The 20127-nt window shown below is 50.7% G+C and overlaps 1 protein-coding gene across 1 annotated transcript; it reads left to right on the forward strand.

Moving 5' to 3' along the window:
- The first annotated feature begins 4409 nt into the window (after positions 1-4409).
- On the forward strand, positions 4410-15540 carry Leprot (leptin receptor overlapping transcript). Its single transcript, XM_004841513.3, has 4 exons — positions 4410-4540; positions 8237-8312; positions 13426-13612; positions 15256-15540. The coding sequence occupies exons 1-4, from the start codon at positions 4525-4527 to the stop codon at positions 15370-15372; spliced, it is 396 nt and encodes a 131-aa protein (XP_004841570.2). The 5' UTR covers positions 4410-4524; the 3' UTR covers positions 15373-15540.
- Positions 15541-20127: the final 4587 nt, after the last annotated feature.

The following is a 20127-nucleotide window of genomic DNA, read 5'->3' on the forward strand; positions in this document are numbered from 1 at the left end:
TTTTCAGGAACCTGTTATTTTTTGCACTTGTAGGAACACAGAGACAAATCTGAATTCTGAGATGATTCACCTGCAAGGCAAGTTTTGGGGGAAGAATATGAAAAGCATGTAATGTATTTGCACCAGAACGTAATCAGACAGGATTTCTGGGTTTATACTTAAGCACCCCTGACACACAACACACACATCTTTTTTTGTGGTTCCGGGGATTGAACTCATGTCCTTCGGGGGCGGAACCACTGAGCTTCACACATACATCTTGATCATGAGTATTATGGTTGAAAAAGAACCAGCACAGAATCCCATAGGTCTCTTACTGAACATGGATTTCCAAAAATGCTGAGGCAGAAGGACTGATCCTGGCGTCTGGGACTTTTTCAAAGGAAACCAAACTCTCCAATATTGTAGTTCTCTGAGGACAAGAGCAGCACATTCATTTGCAAACCTATGCTACGGAGGGAGCATTTGGACCTCCTCGGCACTGTGCACATCTGGAGGAGCACTCCGGTTGGTCCTGATGCCACTGAAGAAACCCCACCGAGGAGCAAGCACAGAAGCTGAATTCCGGAAAGTTACCACAGCAATGGGTCAGTTTCCAAGCTGGAAGGAAACACTCACCATGGAATGTAGGTCATGTGAACAGGTTTTGATTGTTCTAAAGATAAAAGTGGTGTTTGGGAGTACTAGTGTACAGTAAGGCACATTGTCATTAATTCCCCTCAGACTCCCCCTTGCTTCAAACACACCCATCCCACCATCCTAGCCGCTTCCTGCAGCAGCTCTGGAGGCCTCTCTCCTGAGGGTCTTTAGCTGCACTATCCTGGCTGCCTTGATGTCCCGAATTGATTCAAGACATTTTCCTTTCATGTTCATTTTGACTTTGGAGAAGAGCTGCAAGTCACACGATGCCAGATGTAGTGAATAAGATGGATGAGGACACAGCATCATGTTTTTATGAGAGCTTGGTAGCAGCATTCACTATATTTTTGATCATGCCTCATACAGAGACAACTTCCAGAGCTACTGCAGAAAGTGGCAAGAAGGATGAGATGAGTGTTCAAAGTGAAGGGAGGATTTTGAGGGTGATTCATGCAGTGTGTCTTTTTTGTTGTTGTTGTTATTAAATTCTTTTATTGGTACATTGTAGGTATACAACACAATTACATTTCTCATTGGGAATTGTCCCTTTATATAATGCATCTTGGTTCTTATTTTTTCCCCATTCCTAGCCCTCCCTTCATGCCCTCCACCCTTCCCTATTTACAAAGACTTTATTTCCATTTTTTCCATTTCTCATCATTTTTTCCTTTCCCTTCTTTCCTTTCCCCTGCCCCTCCCACTACCCCTACCCCTTTGGACCTTTTATTCCTATTTTACATTATCGATTATTCATTCTAATCATTGGTACATTTTAGGTATAGAATATAATGACATTCATCATTGGAAATTTGCACCTTTACATAGTCTCTCTGGGTTCTTGTTTTTCACCCTTGCCCAGCCCTCCCTTCAACCCCTCCAGTCCTCCCTATTTACAAAGATTTTGTTCCTATTTTTCCATTTTCTCATATTAATCCCATTCCCTTCTATCCTTTCCCTTAGCCCTCCCACTTCCTTCCCCTTTGCCCCTTTTCTTCCTATTTCACATTACCTATTATACATTTAGTCCTTATTTACACTTTCAGTTTCTCACACCAGAGAAACTATTCGGTATTTACACATGTGTGTCCTATTTATTTCACTTAAGAGTATTGCCTCAATGTGCATCCACTTAGCTATAAATGTCTCTAATTTCTCATTTTTGATGGCTGAGTAGTACTCCATTTTATAAAAAACCCACATTTTCTTTATCCAGTCTCCAGTTGATGGGCATTTGGGCTGTTTCCAAGTTTTAGCTATTACAAACTGTGCTGCTATGAACATGGGTGCACATATATCACTGTGGTATGACTCTTTTAATTCTTTGGGGAAGATACCCAGCAGTGGAATAGCGGGGTCAAATGGGACTTCCAGTCCTAGTTCTTTGAGGTATCTCCATACTGATTTCCACAGTGCTTGCACCAGTCTACACTCCCACCAGGAGTGGAGCAGGGTTCCTCTTTCCCCATAGCCCCGCCAGCATTTGTTATTGGTTGATTTCATGATAGCAGCCATTCTTTCTGGAGTGAAGTGGAATCTCAGCGTTGTTTTCATTTGCATCTCTCGAATGACCAGTGATGTTGAACATTTTTTCATGTATTTATTTGCTATTTCTACTTCTTTGTCTGAGAAATGTCTGTTCATTTCAGATGCCCATTTTTGGATTGGGTCTTTAAATTTGGGAGGTCTGATCTTTTTAAGTTCTTTATAGATTCGAGATAGTAGACCTTTGTCTGAGGAAGAGCAGGTGAAGATTTTTTCCCACATTGTGGATTGTCTCTTCATGCAGCGTGTCTTTTACTGTAATACTTTTTTTAAACAGTTTAAACATTTACCATATGTTCTGATCACCCCTTGTACGTTGCTTTGAGACTAAAAGACTGGGTTTGAATCTTGAATTTTCCAATTATAGACTGTTAGATTGGACAAGTTTCTTAAACTCTCAGTCTCGAGACTGTGTGTGCAAATTCTTGTCGGGTGGACATTCACTACACAGTGACTGTTGTTAGACACTGACTGATACGTTTTATCACTGCAGGTGGGTTCTGGGGCTGGAATTGCAAGGACCGGCAGGTGCAGGGATGGACACAGGAACTGGGGAGGGGGCCGAAAGTGACTCGCTGACAGTTCCGTGTGCATGACGTGGCAGGGGCTTGCACCTGCGCAGCTGGGACAGCCACGGCTGTGCAGATCAAGTGCTGGGCCAGAGTTCAGAAGGAAACCCAACCCTTCTGATTTCAGTTAGTGTTGGATCCTAAATGCATTTCATTTCTGCAGCACCTGAGAGTCTGCCGCAGTACAGATGTGACATGTGGCATCTGTCTTGCTGCCACTGCTCGACATGTGTGTGTGTGTGTGTGTGTGTGTGCACTTTCTCATTTAATTCACAAAAAATTCTGGAAGGCAGGATTTGTAAGACTTTCATTCCCCAGGAGACGTGGCACGAGAGAGGGAAGCACCGCTTTCCGGGTGTGCAATCTGGCAAAGGCCAAGCAGCCGTGAGCCTCCGGGGCGGGCAGTCTGCAGGCAAACGCGGGGTTTCGGATTCCAGGCCTGACCCGGGCGGGCGTTCCTGTCCTCCGGCTTCACTGCGGGTCTCAGGCGGGCCCAGCGGTGCCGCAGATCGCAGGTTCCCGAGTCCGGATGGCCCGGCCGAGCAGGCCCGAGGCCCGGGAGACGTCGTTGGAGCCGGGCGGGGAGGCTCAGGGCAGGTTCGGGCTGCCGAGCGTGTCGGCCCGGTGCTCCGGCGGAGTCGCCGTCCCGGCAGGTGGCTTCTCCCGGCTCGCTTCGCTTCCGGCGCCCTCGGAGCGGTGAGCGCGAGTCCAGCCCGCCCTCGCCCACGGACTACACGCTTCCCCGCGGGAGGCGCGAGCTCCACAGCAGCGCGCAGCGAACGCCACGCCACGGAGACGCCGGCGCGGGAGGAGCACTTGGGCTGGGGGCGGGCATGCGCGGGCGGACGGGGCGGGGCTACCGTGGCCTTCCCGGTACCCCGGTAGGTCCGGGGCGGGGCTCTGAGAACGGGGCAGGGTTAGTGCAGCAGGGGCGGGGCTTTACGGGCGGGGGTGGGGTTGTAGGCTGGCGGGGGCGGGACTCGGATCCAGTGGCGGGGTTATGGGTGCGGGGGCGGAGCTCTGCGAGCCAGGGGCGGGGTTGTAGGCCGGTGGGTGGGCTCTGCGGGTCGGGGGCGGAGTTATGGGCTGTTGGGTGCGGCACGCTGTGGGCTGGGGACGGGCCGCAGGCTGGCGGGGGCGGGAGTCCGCGGGGCTGAGGCCCAGTCCCAGGAGTTGACTGGGACAGGGCTCTACGCCAGCAGGGGCGGGGCTCTGAGTGGCAGGGCTGAGGACCAGTAGGGCATGGGCAAAGCTCCGCGGGTTAGACGCCGTGGTGGTGGTGGGGCGGCAGGGTCCGCGTGGCGGAATGGCAGGTGGCAGGGACCAGGCTCCACAGAAAGGGGGCAGTGTTCTAGGCAGTAGGGGCGGGGTCAGCATGGAGGGGGCGGGATCAGGGCTGACAGGGGCGGGGCTGGGGAAACCGTGACGTATTTCTGAGTGGCAGGGGTCACGACCAGTAGGGCAGTACTCTGAGTATGGGGCGCAGGGCTGCAGGGTGTGTGTGTGGGGGGGGGGGGGCGGTGCCAAGGCCCCGGGGGCGGTGCTCTGCACTGCGGAGGCGGGCCTCGGTGTACGAGGATCAGGATTGGCAGGGGCGGAGTTCTGGGAAACCGGGCTCCTTCTTTGCCGGCAGGGCGGGCTCTGAGTGGCGGAGGCGGGGAGGGGGCGGGGCTCGGCGGCAGGGCGGGCTCTGAGTGGCGGGGGCGGGGCTCAGCGGCAGGACGGGCGGGCCGAGCCAAGGGGAAGCCGGAAGCAGCCGCGGCCGTCAGGAGCCATGGCGGGTGTTAAAGGTACCTCTGCGCCCCGACGCCCGGCCCCTGACCCGGAGCGGCGGAGGACCGTGCCTGCTCCTCGGGCTCCTCCCCAGGCCCTGGCGTCCCGGACCCGCGGCAGAGCCTTCTCGGGACCCCGCGGGCCCGGAGCGTCGCCTCGTCCTGGTCCCGGCTTCCACCTCCCGCCCCAGCGCCGCCCACCCCGCACCTCCCCTTTGTCTGCAGCAGGCCAGGGCCAGGTGTCGGGAAGCCGAGTCCCAAAAGGCCGAGTGGGCTGTGGGCGGGTGTGGTGGAGGGCGCTCGGGAAGCCGAGTCCCAAAAGGCCGAGTGGGCTGTGGGCGGGTGTGGTGGAGGGCGCTGGCAGGACGTCCTCGAACTCAGCCCGGCCGGCTGGGCTCAGCGTCACTGCCGGGTCTGTGAATTCGGCAGGGGCTGCAGAGGCCCGGAACGACACGTCTGGGCCTTCCCGGTTCAGGGTGGAGCCCGGGAAGAGGCGATTGCGAGGCTGCCTGTAATTTGGGTTAAGAGCAGCATAACTTCTTGCTGGGCGGGAGTTCTTGAAGCTTGGCGTTTGTGCAGAGGTGGCCCCTCCGGAGTAATCGGCGTCTGCCGACAGCCGGTGTGGAGTAGGTGAGGCTGCACGGGCGTGTGTCTGATAGCAGCAGACACTTCTTATCCTCTCTGGGCATTTTCACTTTCAGTATCAGCTGAGTGAGCCTGGTTTACTTGGACAGTGTCCATCGTGTAAAACATCTGTGGAAGCCACTGCAGGAACCAGATGCCAGGGGTCTCGGTAGGACAGTGTGTAGTCACGACCCTGGACTACCACAGAGTTACAGTGTTGTGTGCAGTGTGTTACAACTTGAGACATAGGAAAAAGGAAACGGGGTTTGAAAGGGAAAACGACTAAGAGAAGGAAGCATTTTGCAGCTAGGTCAGCTTTTATTGAGGAGCTACTGTATGTGTGTTGGATACTGGGGGTAAATGATAGTGAGAGCTATGAGTTAACGTTGAGTGAGAGGTGGGAATCATTACACTGCTGGGTGTCATACTGACTTGGGGTGGGCAGTAATCCAAGGAGCCGTATCCTTCTAGGAAAGGGAAATTTAGACATGGATGCATACAGGGAGCACACGTATCATGTGAAGATGAGAGAGGACATTGGAGTGATACAGCAGCAGGAAGAACACCTGAGACCTGTTAGGAAGGGCGAGCAAGCTTGTTCTTGCAGCCTGCAGAGGGAGCCTGGCCTTGCCAAGACCTTGGTTTAGGAAGTCTCACCTGTAGGATGCTAAAAGACTGTTTCTGTTGTTCCTCATCAGCAGTCAGTGGCACTTTGTGACCACAGCCCTGGGAAGCAGATAGAAATGGGCTTACTTCAGCCTGCTTGGGAGGAAGGGGACTGTTTCCACAGGAGAGGCAAGGCCTGAGTGCAGTGTAAAGGGACCCATCTGGCTTCTCTTTCTAAGGGATCGGCGGAGGTGGGATGTGATCCCAGTGGAGAGAGTGCCATGCTATGGGGGGCCAGGGCAGGGAAGGGCAGCCGTGTTCTTGGAAGGAGCTTCGAGAGTGGGGAGGGCTAAAGCTGAGAGAGCAGTTCGGGGTCAGACTGTGAGCCTCGGGTGCCAGAACGGCTTGTCAGCTGTGCAAGTAGTCGCAAAGTGGGGACACCAGCCAGTGTGTGTCTCTGTCTGTGTTGGGGATGCATTGAAAGAGTCACAGTGGGCAGCAGGCAAGAGATGCTAAGGACCCTGCTTAGGCAGTGGCTGAGAGTTCAGGAGAAGAGAGTGGACTGAATGAAGTCGGATCCCGGGGCCACCTTCACTTGTGCTTTGCCGGAAGGTAGCCCGCAGCTGATGTCAGTCCTGTAAGACAGGACCCCAGGGAAGACTGCAGCACTGCTGCGAGGAGTGGGTAGGAGTGTGGCTCTGCCTTACACTGTGCAGTTTGAGGTCCTCACTGGGTGTTGGCTGTGCAGGCAGAGAAGTCCTGATCAGGACCCACTGTGGGCTGGGCCCTTTACCAGGAGTTTGGGTTGGCAAATTCTCAGCAGCTGAAGTGGGGTTGGATTTTCGGTCAACTGCAAGATTGCAGAGGCTGCAGATCCTGAAAAGAATAAAAAAAGGGCTAAAAACTATCAGGCAGAAATATAGTCGTGATCTTTGAGAGGTGGGGTCAGGACAGAAAGAAGTACAGAGTTCTGAGCCAGCTCTCAGGGAAGAAGTGCTGTCGGTGGTCAGGCCCAGAGCAGGGAGCAGAGCCAGCGAGGAGAAGGTCCTCTAGTGAAATACTGTGTGAAAAGTTACTTTCTCCTCGCACGGAACAGTGGCCCATAACCACAGCGCTCGGGAAGCCGAGGCAGGAGCATTCTGAGTTGGAGGCCAGCCCAAGTACACAGAGACCCCCGTCTCACACTGAAAGGTGGATGCACTGAGTGTAAAAGGACACAAGTTAAAGTGGACAGCTCTTCTTTGTTCCCTAACATCCCTGTACTTCCAGGTGTTCTCTGAAAACATGGCATTTTCTCCTTAAGTCTCCTCTTAAAGTTAAAAAAAAAAAGCAGTGAGAAAGATCATTAGCTTAATCAGTGGGTGATTATGAGGATTATGGTATGGTATGGGTTTTTTCAGGAGAGAACCTGGATTGTGTAGTGTTTGGTACTTTTGATCCTTTTGATTTCTGCTTGTTACCAAAGAACATTGCAGAAAGTCAGCAGGTACCTGCACCAGTCAGTGTTTGCTGAGTGCCTGCTTCAGTCAAGCGCATCACAGATTTCACAGGAGGGAGGCTCCCTCTCCTGGAGTCGCACATGTTGCCCTGCTTGCCTCTGGTGGCAGATGGAGGGAGTCATATAGCAGGTAGGGTAAGGTGCTGCAGTTGCTCGAGTCTTTTCTCCAGTTTTGATTTTAAAGTGGTGGACAGAGCTAGGCACGGTGGTGCTCATGTGTAATCCCAGTACCCTGGAAGGCTGAAGCAGGAGGATGGCAAGGTTGAGCCCAGCCTGGGCAACTTAGCAACTTAGTGAGACTCTGTCTCAAAATAAAACAATTAAAAAAAAAGGCTGGGGATGCAGCTCAGTGCCAAGGGCTCAGTGCCACAAAAATCAACAGTGGGGTCACAGTCAGTTGTAATCAGACAGGCTGGCTTAGTCATCCATTTCTCGCAGGTGTGGAGGCTGGAAAGTCCGGGATCAGAGAGTCTGATGAGGGCCTGCTTCCGGGGTGGGCAGGTGGGGAGGTCCGACTGCAGAGGGGAGAGGGGAGAGAGAAGGGAACGAGGGAGGGCGCTCTTTCTCACCAGGGAACTGAGTGCACGTGGAGGTCTAAACCTACTCCTTCCCCAGAGCTGCCCCTAATGCTTCCCACGCAGTTAGGGCTTCAGTGCATGAGTCTGCAGGGTATGCAAGCGCAGTCTCTTAAATATGACATCAGTTAGTAAGATGCTACATGTGCTTTAATTTGGGACCTTTCATTCTCATCTAAGTAAAATTGTTTATTGAGGTATATTCATATGCTGTAAAAATTGATCTTTTTCATGTAAAATTCCAGTTTGTAGTATATTTACAAGGCTCTGTGACCGTCAGTGCCATCTAATCCCGCGGAATCCGTCACCCTGTAGCCGCTTTGTTCCCATTAGTGGTCATCCCATTCCCTGCACCCCTCCAGCCTCGGGGAGCCCTGCTCCGGGACCCTCACCCTGTCATGTTCCACACAGCTCTGGTGGTGCTGTCCTTCAGTGGGGCGATCGGCCTGACCTTTCTAATGCTGGGATGTGCCCTGGAGGACTATGGGTAAGTCACTATGTCTTCTGTGTGTCTTCAGGTGTTAGAGAGCTGGCTCAGTCCAGCAGCACCAGTGGTAATCAGTGTGTTAGGAGGCTCGGATTAGGAATCCAGCCCCTCAGGGAAAACCTCTTTTTATTTTTTATTTTATTTTATTTTATTTTTTGGTACCGGGGATCGAACTCGGGTCTTTGCACTTGTGCAGCAGGTGGGGAAACCACTGAGCTAAATCTCCGGCCTGAAAATCTCTTTTTAAAATCAATATGTTCATTTCATTTTAAGCACTTGTTAAGCTTCTGCTATGGATCAGCCGGGGAGGGAAACCCGAGTGCTGTCCTCAGAGAAGCGGGAAACTGTGGTCGGAGTGACCAAGCACATCTGGGTCTCCTGGGGGAGTCACGAGGGCTGACTTGGTGGATCAGTAAGTTCCTCTGGCTGATGAGAGGGGATGGTCCACAGCTTCTTTATTTAACACCTTACAAAGGAGGAGTTGGAGGTGGGCACAGCGCATCCACTGTACCTGTCATCCCAGCACTTCAGGGGGCTGAGGAAGGAGGATCACAAGTTCAGGGCCTGGCTGGGCAACTTAATGAGACCCTGTCTCAAAAGGGCTGAGGATCCTACTCAGTGGTAGAGTGCCCCTGGGTGCACTCTGTACACAACCACACACATGTGCGCGCGCGTACACACACACACACAAACACACACACACACACGATAGTTGGGCACCTATATAGCCAGTCCGTTAGGGCTCTGTGCCCTGCGCCGGAGGTTGGGTCTTACCCAGGCAGGGGGCCGAGGAAGTTCCCGAGGATGAGTTTGGCAGGTCGCGCTCTCGAGGCAGGGCCGTTGGAGCATGGAGGGGCACTGAGGCCTCATAGGGATCAAGCAAAACAGCCCGCCGGCCGGCCAGGGCAGAGTTCGGGTGACCGCCGGGTGTGGCGCCGGGCCCACTCAGAGCGAGTCGTCCCGACGTGGAAGTCCAGACCACCACCTTCGTTGACAGGTAAAAACGGTCGCGTGATGTGGACCCACGTGCTGGTCCGGAGCTCTCTCGGCCGGCCATGGCTTTACTCTAGCTTTGGAGATGGGATCATTGCTGACCTCGTCCCAAGCTGTGAGCCGGAGGCCCAGAGCGAGCCCTGTCCCAGACCGTCTGGAAGGAGGGATGGAGGAGGACTGGGGCGCGGGTTCCGTTTCCCGGCCGGAGGTTTGCATGATTCCACGACTGGCTCCACGTCCGCGCCGCGCCGTGGTCTGTCACACACCCGACTGGCCAAGGTGCCTAGAGGTTACTGTGTGTCTCACGACCACGACCCCCTGCCGCTCTGTGCTGAACACCGCGGCAGAGGGCGCAGAGGGCGCAGAGGGACGCGGACCTGGTGCTTCTAAAGCCGAACTCTGCTTTTTTTATTTTTTGGTACCGGGGATCGAACTCGGGTCCTTGCGCTTCCGCAGCAGGCGGCGAAACCACTGAGCTAAATCCCCGGCCTTAAAGCCGAACTCTTGTGTTTGGTCCCCGGCAGGCGTTTGCCGACTCGCGGGCTGCACACGTCCTGAGCACTGAGCAGTGTTGGCTTACTGTGTAGGTTTCGCTCTGCCGGGCCTTGGGCCGCTGTGAGTGCCGGCAGTGTGTCAGGCTGTCTTCGGAAAGCTTCCCTGGAGTTCAGGAAGAACGAGCCGCTTGTGGCTCGTGGCTGTGGCTGCGGCTGTGGCTGTGGGGGGTCAGCGACGGCCGCGCCTGTTCCGAGCCTCTTCCCTCTCCCAGGCCGGTTTCCGCCCTGGGAAAATGAGGGCCTTGACACGGACTCTCGGACTCTCGAAGAGGCCACGCAGCGGTGCTGTTGGCTGACTTTGGAAGCAGACGCAATCCGCCCAGCTCCGGCAGTCGGAGTCGGACCTCCTGGGGCCGCCCAGCTCCTCTGGAGGGAGGGGGAGCTCGCTTCTCGCTCTTCCGCCCCTCTGCGCCCCGGGGGTGCCGAGTAAGGAGTAACGGGGCTGCAAAGCCTTCTGTGCTTCCGCTTTTGTGGCGATTGTTCCTGGAAGCGAGGGACACTCGGTTGTTCCTCAAGGAGTGAAGCATGGTAAGTGTCCAGCTGATGGAGACAAGGATGATGACAGAGCAAACGCAGTTGGAGTCCAGATGACAGATTTTTTTTTTTCCATTGGGAATTGTACCTTTATATAATGCATCTTGGTTCTTATTTTTTCCCCATTCCTAGCCCTCCCTTTATGCCCTCCACCCTTCCCTATTTACAAAGACTTTATTTCCATTTTTTCCATTTCTCATCATTTTTTCCTTTCCCTTCTTTCCTTTCCCCTGCCCCTCCCACTACCCCTACCCCTTTGGACCTTTTCTTCCTATTTTACATTATCGATTATTCATTCTAATCATCGGTACATTTTAGGTATAGAATATAATGACATTCATCATTGGAAATTTGCACCTTTACATAGTCTCTCTGGGTTCTTATTTTTCACCCTTGCCCAGCCCTCCCTTCAACCCCTCCAGTCCTCCCTATTTACAAAGATTTTGTTCCTATTTTTCCATTTTCTCATATTAATCCCATTCCTTTCTATCCTTTCCCCTAGCCCTCTCACTTCCTTCCCCTTTGCCCCTTTTCTTCCTATTTCACATTACCTATTATACATTTAGTCCTTATTTACATTATCAGTTTCTCACACCAGAGAAACTATTCGGTATTTACACATCTGTGTCCTATTTATTTCACTTAAGAGTATTGCCTCAATGTGCATCCACTTAGCTATAAATGTCTCTAATTTCTCATTTTTGATGGCTGAGTAGTACTCCATTTTATAAAAAACCCACATTTTCTTTATCCAGTCTCCAGTTGATGGGCATTTGGGCTGTTTCCAAGTTTTAGCTATTACAAACTGTGCTGCTATGAACATGGGTGCACATATATCACTGTGGTATGATTCTTTTAATTCTTTGGGGAAGATCCCCAGCAGTGGAATAGCGGGGTCAAATGGGACTTCCAGTCCTAGTTCTTTGAGGTATCTCCATACTGATTTCCACAGTGGTTGCACCAGTCTACACTCCCACCAGCAGTGGAGCAGGGTTCCTCTTTCCCCACAGCCCCACCAGCATTTGTTATTGGTGGATTTCATGATAGCAACCATTCTTTCTGGAGTGAAGTGGAATCTCAGCGTTGTTTTCATTTGGATCTCTTGAATGACCAGTGATGTTGAACATTTTTTCATGTATTTATTTGCTGTTTCTACTTCTTTGTCTGAGAAATGTCTGTTCATTTCAGATGCCCATTTTTGGGTTGGATCTTTAAATTTGGGAGGTCTGATCTTTTTAAGTTCTTTATAGATTCGAGATAGTAGACCTTTGTCTGAGGAAGACTAGGTGAAGATGTTTTCCCCCATTGTGGGTTGTCTCTTCACACTGCTGGTGGTTGCTCTTGCTGTGCAGAAGCTTTTTAATAAGAAGAGATCCCATTTGTTGATTGTTTGTGCTAGTTCATGGGCAACTGAGGTTTTGTTCATAAAATCTTTTCCTACACAGATGTCTTCAAGGGTTCTACCTAACCTCTGTTCCAACTGGTTCAGAGTTTCTATTTTAATATTTAGATCTTGAATCCATTTTGATTTTAGTTTAGTGCATGGTGAGAGATATAGGTCTAGTTTTAATCTTTGGCAAGTTGAAACCCAATTTTTCCAGCACCATTTATTAAAGAGGTTATCTTTCCTCCAGTGAGGGTGTTTGGCTCCTTTATTGAAGATGAGATGGCTGAGAGTGTCTGGCGTTGTTTCTGCATCTTCTAATCTGTTCCACTGGTCCTCAAGTCTGTTTCTTTGCCAGTACCATGCTGTTTTTATCACAGTAGCTTTGTAGTATAGTTGCAGGTTGGGGATTGTGATACCCCCTGCCATGTCTCTGTTACTTAGAATTGCTTTTGATATTCTGGGTCTCTTCTTGCTCCAAATGAATTTTTGTATTGTTTTCTCAAGGTCCATGAAGTATGCTGCTGGGATCTCAATTGGAATTGCATTAAATCTATATAGCAGTTTTGGAAGTATGGCCATTTTCACTATATTAATCGTTCCTACCCAGGAGCAGGGGATGTCTGTCCATTTTCTGATATCATCTTCAATCTCTCTTTTCAGAGTGCCATAGTTTTCAGAGAAGAGGTCTTTGATTTCTTTTGTTAGGATGATTCCTAGGTATTTCAGTTTTTTGGATGCTATTGTGAAAGGAATTCTTTGCCCTATTTCTCTCTCAGTGAGTCAATGACAGATTTAGTAAATGTGAAATAACGGAACTGAGGAAGCCATTTTGTTGTTTTGCACTGCAGTCCTGTTGTGATCTATTGCAATAAAGGCTGGGGCGCGTCTGAAGTTTCACCAGTGAGCGAATCTATTTTTATGCCTTCCGTATTAAAATCCTTTCAGTTTTCCCACCCATTTCACAAGCATTAACGGAGCGCCTGTTCTCGGCCTGGAGATAATGATGCGGGACGCGGGCCGAGGCAGGTACAGCCTGTCCTCCCATGAGTGAGGAGCGGGATGGAGCCAGTGCTGGGCGTTCGGTGGGGCTCCGCCCTCCAGCGTGATCGGGGCCTGCAGGGTGTGGCCGGCCTCGGCTCACTGCCGGAGGGAAGGGAAGTAAGGCCGCTGTGGCCACAGGTTAGGAGAACAAGGGGAAGTGGTGCAAACGAGCGCAGAAGTACGAGGCCCTGTGAGGCCTTTTGGACCAGGGCAAAGGAGTTGGGCCCGGTCTTAAAGCACGAAGACTCCCAGGCTTGGGCACACTCAGGAGCTCTTTATTGACTCAGCACACGCCGGCCAGTCTGCCGTGCTCTGTGGGGAGCGCTGAGGTGCCTCAACGCGTCTGTCCCTAAGGAAACTGCCGCTCAGCCATTCAGGGACCAGTAACTTCTGCAGGCCGTACCTCTGGGCGTTTCTTAACCGCAGCTGGGTACGTACTAGCAGCCAGTAATTTTTGAGTTATCACGAGTATACCTGGCAGAATGAGCTTATGTTTTAATACCCACGATTGATTAATTCTTTGACCCAGACATTTGAAATAATGGCTTTGAGACGAGAGCCTGTCTTAGTGTAACTGTGGCTTTCCCCACCCGCCCGCCCGCAGCGTCTACTGGCCCCTGTTCGTGCTGGTCTTCCACGCTGTCTCACCCCTGCCCCACTGCATCGCCAAGAGGGTCACCTATGACTCCGACGCGGCCAGCAGCGCCTGCCGGGAGCTGGCCTGCTTCTTCACCACCGGGATCGTCGTTTCTGCCTTTGGGTTTCCTGTTATTCTGGCTCGCGTGGCTGTGGTAAGTTTTGTTGTCTGTCGTTTTCCTCAGCTGTCACGGGTTTACTTCCAGGGCCCACGTCCGGAACCTCAGTGCCGTTTTCACGCGTGGACCATGCTCAGAGCCGGATGCGTCTTTGGTTTCTTCCTCCTTTGCCGTAGATGAGTCCGTCGGTATCTCAGCCTTGTTGTCACAGTGCTTTCTTTGTTTTAGGCAGGATTTCTTGCATTTTCTACTTTGAGCTGTTCTCTGGGATTGTTCTTAAATCCCTGCCTCTTAAACTATCGGGCAATTCAAAAGAGTACAGTAGCTATACTTTTCTAATTACAAAATGAAGATCTTATCAGATTCTTTGCAAATGGGATCATGGGGTTAATTCTCAATATAATAAGTATATAAAGAGGGATATCTGTATATTCCTCCGCTAGAAGATACACTGAATAAGATGATGTCCACAGCCAATGTAGTTTTCTTTCTGTCTCTAAAACACACATTGTGCATGTAGTTTGTTTAGTTCTTTGATGGTCACTGTCTTTCCTACTCTTTGCTTTTATTCTGTCTGACTGTATTGTATTTCAATTTCATGAAACTTTTACTTAGGGCATTGAGCAGATATGTGTGCATCTTGTTATTCATTCACTATTCACATATCTTTGGAACATCTGCCATTTGTAAAACATGATGGATAAGCGTGAGATTCCCCCTCCGCTCCCAGAGAGCTCAGAAACTGTCCTGATGACTCAGCGTCCTGTAGACCAGTGACATGCGGTCACTGCAGCAGGATTGGAACGCCCTGGAGTGGCAGGCAAGGGATAGTCCTACTGGCCTCTGACCTGGCCCTCTCAGGATCAGTAGGTTTCCCGAAGTAGAGAGGGTTGCTGTTGGAAGAGCACCGAGTGTGAAGCTGCAGGCTGTGGAGCACAGTGCAGTCCAGTGAACTGAGCTAAAAGGGCAGTCAGTGAGGCTCAGGGTTCGCTGAGGCCTCATCAGCAAGGGTCTTGACTGCCTTTCTGGTTTGAGCTTTGATTATAATGAAGGGTTTTGAATAAGTGATTATCATAACCTTACTCTTCTTGAGCCCTGGACTATCACTTCTGAAGTTTTTTGTAAATATTTATAATTTTCCTTTCAACACTGCCATGGTGTGTGAGAAGAAAATTTCATTAATATTCTATTGGTTAAATGAAAGCTAGCAAAATGCTCACTAGAGGGTGCTCTGATCCCTAGCTGAGCCTCCAGAGAGTCTGCCAGGCTGGAGCAGATTATTATTGAAAGGTTTTCTCGCCTAGAGAAGAAACAAACAAACCCATAGTCCTTCAATCCCTGTTTTCCATGAAGGACGTTGATGCATGCAGAATTCACAGTGCCCAGGGCTGTGACTGGAAGGTTCAGGACCTTGTACGCTCAAGGCAGTCATTGCAGGCAAAAGTGTGAGGAGTGTGTGTGGTGGGAGAGTGCTCAGGATGATGCTGGACTTAATTAACAGGCAGCACGGAAGCAATCAGGGTGATGACTGAGTAGTTCCCTGTCCCTGCCCATTAGGTTGTTCAACCTCTTAGCAGCTCTGTGTAATATTCCACTGGCCGTTTCTGATGCAGAGAACGATGAGTTTGCTGGGAGCAGAGTGGAGAATAAGGACCTAACCCTTCCTCCTTGTGTTTCAGATCAAGTGGGGAGCCTGTGGCCTGGTGCTGGCGGGCAACGCAGTCATTTTCCTGACAATTCAAGGTTTTTTCCTCGTCTTTGGAAGAGGAGATGATTTTAGCTGGGAGCAGTGGTAGCACTTTGCTCCAACAGAGCCCTGTGTTCTTTAGACTTTGTCCTATGTGTGTTTGTGCACACACGCGTTGTTTTACTATGGTGTTTATATGGTGAGCTTTTATACTTTTCTATCATGATCATTTTTAAGGAAGACTCCACAAGTAAGAGGTTAGTTTTATTTCCAGCAAGTAGAAGTTGAATTATGTCATCTGTCTGGCTCTTCACATGGCTGCAGTGTGCTCAGGGTAAGCGCCATGTGTAGGCAACTGCTCATTCGGGCAGGGCTCCCAGGGCCTAGGGAGACCGTCGGCCCCCGGTGTCCCAGGCCCGAGCCTCTCCAAACAGGGTCCACACATCAAGGGCAGCAGCAGAACCCTGGAGCTCGGGCCTTGTTAGCAATGCGGCACCTAAGGCCCCACTCCCGAGTGACTCGTGTGCACATTCATGCTTGGGAAGCTTTGCGTGGAGGAATAAGCAGCGTCCCTGACTGCCTTGTCCTCCTTTGGCTCAACCACTTAGCCTTGCTGGGCGTCACCTGCCCCTGTGTAAGGAAATAGCCCCCTGCCCAGGTTCAGATGCCCTCGGTGTCTGAGATTCACTCTGTAGTACACGGGCTGTTTGTCAGACCCGTGGCAGGTGTTCTCAGTAGGGAACAGGTGTGCTCTCCACACCTGAGAGGCAGTGGCTGCTGTCACAGTGCCAGGCACAGCAGGCAGGCCGGGCCGGGAAGAGTGCATGGGCAATGCTTCGTCATTCCCCACCCCGCCCTTTCCTCGCCAGGGCCGATGTGCTCTTTCCTCTTGATGGCTCTGACTTCCACTTCTTATAAAGATGAGAGGGCAAGGGGGGAGCAGAGGGTGGATCACTTAGTTTTACTGACATTTTGATGTACTTCTTATCCTTCATGTAAAACTTTAAGCCACCTGTAAATGAATCATTAGCAGTGCATGTCATGTCGAGTCCTGAGATCATGGCTTTTCTAGCTTATCTTCTTATCCAAGATCTGTTGAGAAAAGGAAATATGAAAAATGGAACCACTTGATTGGATCACAACCAGTGACTTTAGAACGTTGATGTGCGGCCACTGATGTGTGCTTGGAACACATCCAGCTTGAAGTGTGAGCCCCACGCTCCCTCCCCGGCTGGGCTGGGGCTGCGGGGACAGAGGACAGAGGACAGAGGAGCACGGCGCCTCGGAGGATCATGTGCAATGCTGTGTTTTGACCCTGTGCAGGATCTCACGTTTTTAGGGTTCTGTTTACATGTAGAATTGTTCAAGTTGTTATTCCCAATATTTACATTAGAGAAATTATTTAGATACTTTATAATTTTAAGCAGCATTTTTAATCATGACACTTGGCTATTATTGTATTGTAATAAATTTCACTTTTAACACAAAAGAAAAGTTTACTTTGAAGTCTTTATTCTGATGTTGCCCTGCTTGAGAGATAATGAAAAGGTGAGAATTTCTTGACGTTATGTGATGGGCAGTTTTGAGCGGTAATCTGCCCTACCTTAGAACATAGCATAACTCTAGGGACTCTATTTGGGAATGTCTGGTTGGCTTGAAATAGTATTTCTTTCCCTCAGATGGCAACAACAATCAGTTTATTCTACCTTTTGCAGTAGCATGTTCTTTATATATATTTCAGAGAACCCAGATGGCCCTAATGTGTAGGCTTAGAGCATTACCTCTTGGTTGTGTTTTTTCAGGATGATATAAAATACTTGCATAAAGGACATTTGAAGTCATTCGGTCTGTGTCTGGAAAAGACATTTCTTCTGTGGTACCCAAGTATCATTTAAATGATAAATATCAGTTGCAAGCATTGCCATATGCTGGTGACGCGGTGCTGGTGACTTTTCCTGTGTAACAGTGGTGGCGAACCTAGGGCACACGTGCCACAGCCAGCTGTTTGGTAACGTTGAAAGCTCTAAAAGGTTCACCATTACTGCTATATACTGCAGGATCGATTTGGACATTGAAACATGTTGATTACTGAGACTACACTTCCAGAATTGTCCACAAGTGAGCACCTCTGGAAGGCTCTCCCTCTCCCATTCCAGACACTGACTCGAGCGACTTCGAAGCACTTTTCCCACGGCAGCGACATTCACGATTGGTGGTGGGTCCCAGGCTGGGCCTGCTGGACAGCTGAGCTGCGACGCCGCAGGGACCTGCCCGAGTCTGGGGTCCGGACCAGGGTGCTGAGAAGTGTTTGCAGGAAGGATGTGGACGTTTCCACCTCTTTTCCTGAAAGCAGGGTCTTCGCACTTCAGTGTTTGTGCACCACTGCCACCCTACGGTGCAGGTCCCCCCCCCCCAGTCCCGCGCCCTGCCTTCATCGCCTGTCCTGCCAACCGCTGCTTCTCGGTGGACCTCACCTCCCCAAGAATTAGTTTCTCAAGCGCAGTGGATCCCAGGTGCTGCTGAAAAGCGATTCGGCTCAGCCTCCTGGCGGCAAGAACAAGCACCGTGAGCGACTCCGCCCCGCTCTGAAACTCAAGCTCCCTGTGTCACGGGCTCGAACAGCGCGCTGGGACACGGGACCCCTGATGCGAGAGGCCCGCGTGTCCAAGTACAGCGAAGAAGACACCCAGAGGTGTAGCAAAGGACAGCGTCGGGGACCAGGCCAGCCTGGCGTGGCTCATTCCTCGGGGCCTCTTCCCGGCTGGACTTGACCGGCCGAGGAGCCCTTCTGTTGCCTCCTCCGAGGCGCTCTGCTGGATGAAGGCTCATGGAGACACCGAGACGCTTCATTTTGCCAGTGACGCTGCTGGGCCCTCAGGGACAGGCTCAGATGACGTCACGGAAACGCTCCTTTTCAAAGTTTGCAAAGCTCAGATCAGTTCCCTAGGAGAGCTAAAATAGAGTACGCCAGAAAAATGTGTATGCGTCAGCAGCTCGCCGAACTAACAGACATCTGGTAGCTCCTGGCCACCACCCGGAGTGTCTCTTGTGAGTGTAGAGGCCAAAGGAAACTTGCATTGATCTCAGTGTCTCAGTAAGTTAGTATTAAAATATTTACTCACATTTTTCTTTTCCTCATGTATACGTTTTTTGGCGAGCTCTATTTTTGAGGATGCTACCATTTTTCAAGCATAGTAATTAGTTCACAACTGGAAAACATTTTTGTAGACAAATCTAAGTTGTGCATTTTCATTCTCCTTTCCCCATTCTGCCTCAGGAAGCACCCTCCTTAGAAAACTCGCATTGTATAAATAGCTCATGACTTTCACAGAATCTGCTTTGAAGCTTCCGTGCGCTGGCAACCCCAGCCGAAGTGTAAAGGTCCCCAAGACTTTGACATGCATAATAGACGTGTGATGAGAACGGTTGCTTTTAAAATAAAACTTGTCATTTACACTTCCACAAAGGCTTTTATGTACACCATTAAATGAAAAAATTTATACTTTGGGGCACATGATATGCAGAAATGAGACGCGTGGGTTTGTTTTCCCAGCGTTTAGATAGAAATAATGCGACTCATGGCTGGAGGCCCAACCTACTGTGGCTGAGGAGAAGCAGCTGGGAATGTGCTGAACAGAAGGAGTCCAGGCCGGATTGCAGCTGTGCGGTGGCTTCAGTCTCCAGGGGAGGTGGGCATGGTTCATCATGAACATGCCGCACAAGAAAGGGGAGAAAAATCTAACATTTGAGAAGGAAAGTAATTTACCTGCAGAGTCCTGGGCACTCTAGAAAAGGACACAGCGATGTGAGGTACTGCTTAAGGAATGCTGTGTGCATGTGTGCATGTGCATGCCTGTGTGTGCGCATGCGTGTGCTCCTCATGTATGACGCAGTTAGGGAAGATCTATCTGCTGTTGTGCACGTGGGGTTAGGCAACTAGATAATAAAGAGATTGAATTGGCTATTTCTTTTGTTCCTCAGTGAAGTGTACAGTTAATTACTAGGAACAGGAATGTGGTAATGACAGTGTAACCATAAAATGTCCCCAAAAGTACCCAGGAAAATTAGTAGGTGACCACTGTGCAGCAGTTACCCATCGTCAGTCCTGGGCACCTAGGCGAATTGGTCTTCGCTATTCCATTGGCTCTTTGTAGGACCCACACCTGGAGACTTCATCGCGGAATATATCTTTGTAAAGATTGGGTATTAGAGCTTTTACCCATCCTTCCAAATTAATTATTAGATATTAAATCAAACTTGTGCATTTTTCTTCTCAAAAATAAATAAGACCCCCCCCCCCCAGTAAGACCATCAATTCAGCCTTCACTGGGTAATCATCTCATTTAATGATTTAAGGTGTACACGCACCAGTGCTGTCTCAATACCTTCATTGAGAAGATTTCAGGGTTCGGTAAAGTTTCATGATTCTTAGAGCTTTCTTCCCGAAGCTGTGTGCTGGTTCCCCTGACAAATCCAGAGTTCTCTAGCACACTCAGCCGCCATGGCTGCAGCCGTGCCATTTGTGACAAAGCTTCTGCTGGAATCTACCTGCCCCGATGGGAATGTGTTGGTCGAGCTTCACACCCCGGCTCTGCTGGGACCTTCATTCATTCGGGCGCAACGTCAGGATCTGTGGTGAGCGCCCCGCGGTCCCTATGCCATGCTCCACAGCCTGGTCCCCACGGGTTGTGGCTGAGAACAGGCGTGAACTCCTTGCTTGCCTGGCCATGGTGTCTCCTGGCAGGGACATTTTGCACCCTGAAGCCATCTAGCCAGATCCTCTGAGACGGAGGCTCCCACGAAGCACTGCACCAACACTGGTCTCTGACTTTTTAATAAAGGGAAGCTGGAGGCTGTGAGGGAA

This window comes from Heterocephalus glaber, unplaced genomic scaffold, assembly GCF_053883595.1.
Source record: "Heterocephalus glaber isolate CG9 unplaced genomic scaffold, H.glaber_assembly_v1.0 deba00001442, whole genome shotgun sequence".
NCBI lineage: Eukaryota > Metazoa > Chordata > Mammalia > Rodentia > Bathyergidae > Heterocephalus > Heterocephalus glaber.

Coding starts and splice junctions, on each gene's coding strand:
- Leprot (XM_004841513.3), top strand. Junction 8,313..13,425: donor TGTGCCCTGGAGGACTATGG/GTAAGTCACTAT, acceptor GCCCGCCCGCAG/CGTCTACTGGCCCCTGTTCG. Junction 13,613..15,255: donor TTCTGGCTCGCGTGGCTGTG/GTAAGTTTTGTT, acceptor CTTGTGTTTCAG/ATCAAGTGGGGAGCCTGTGG.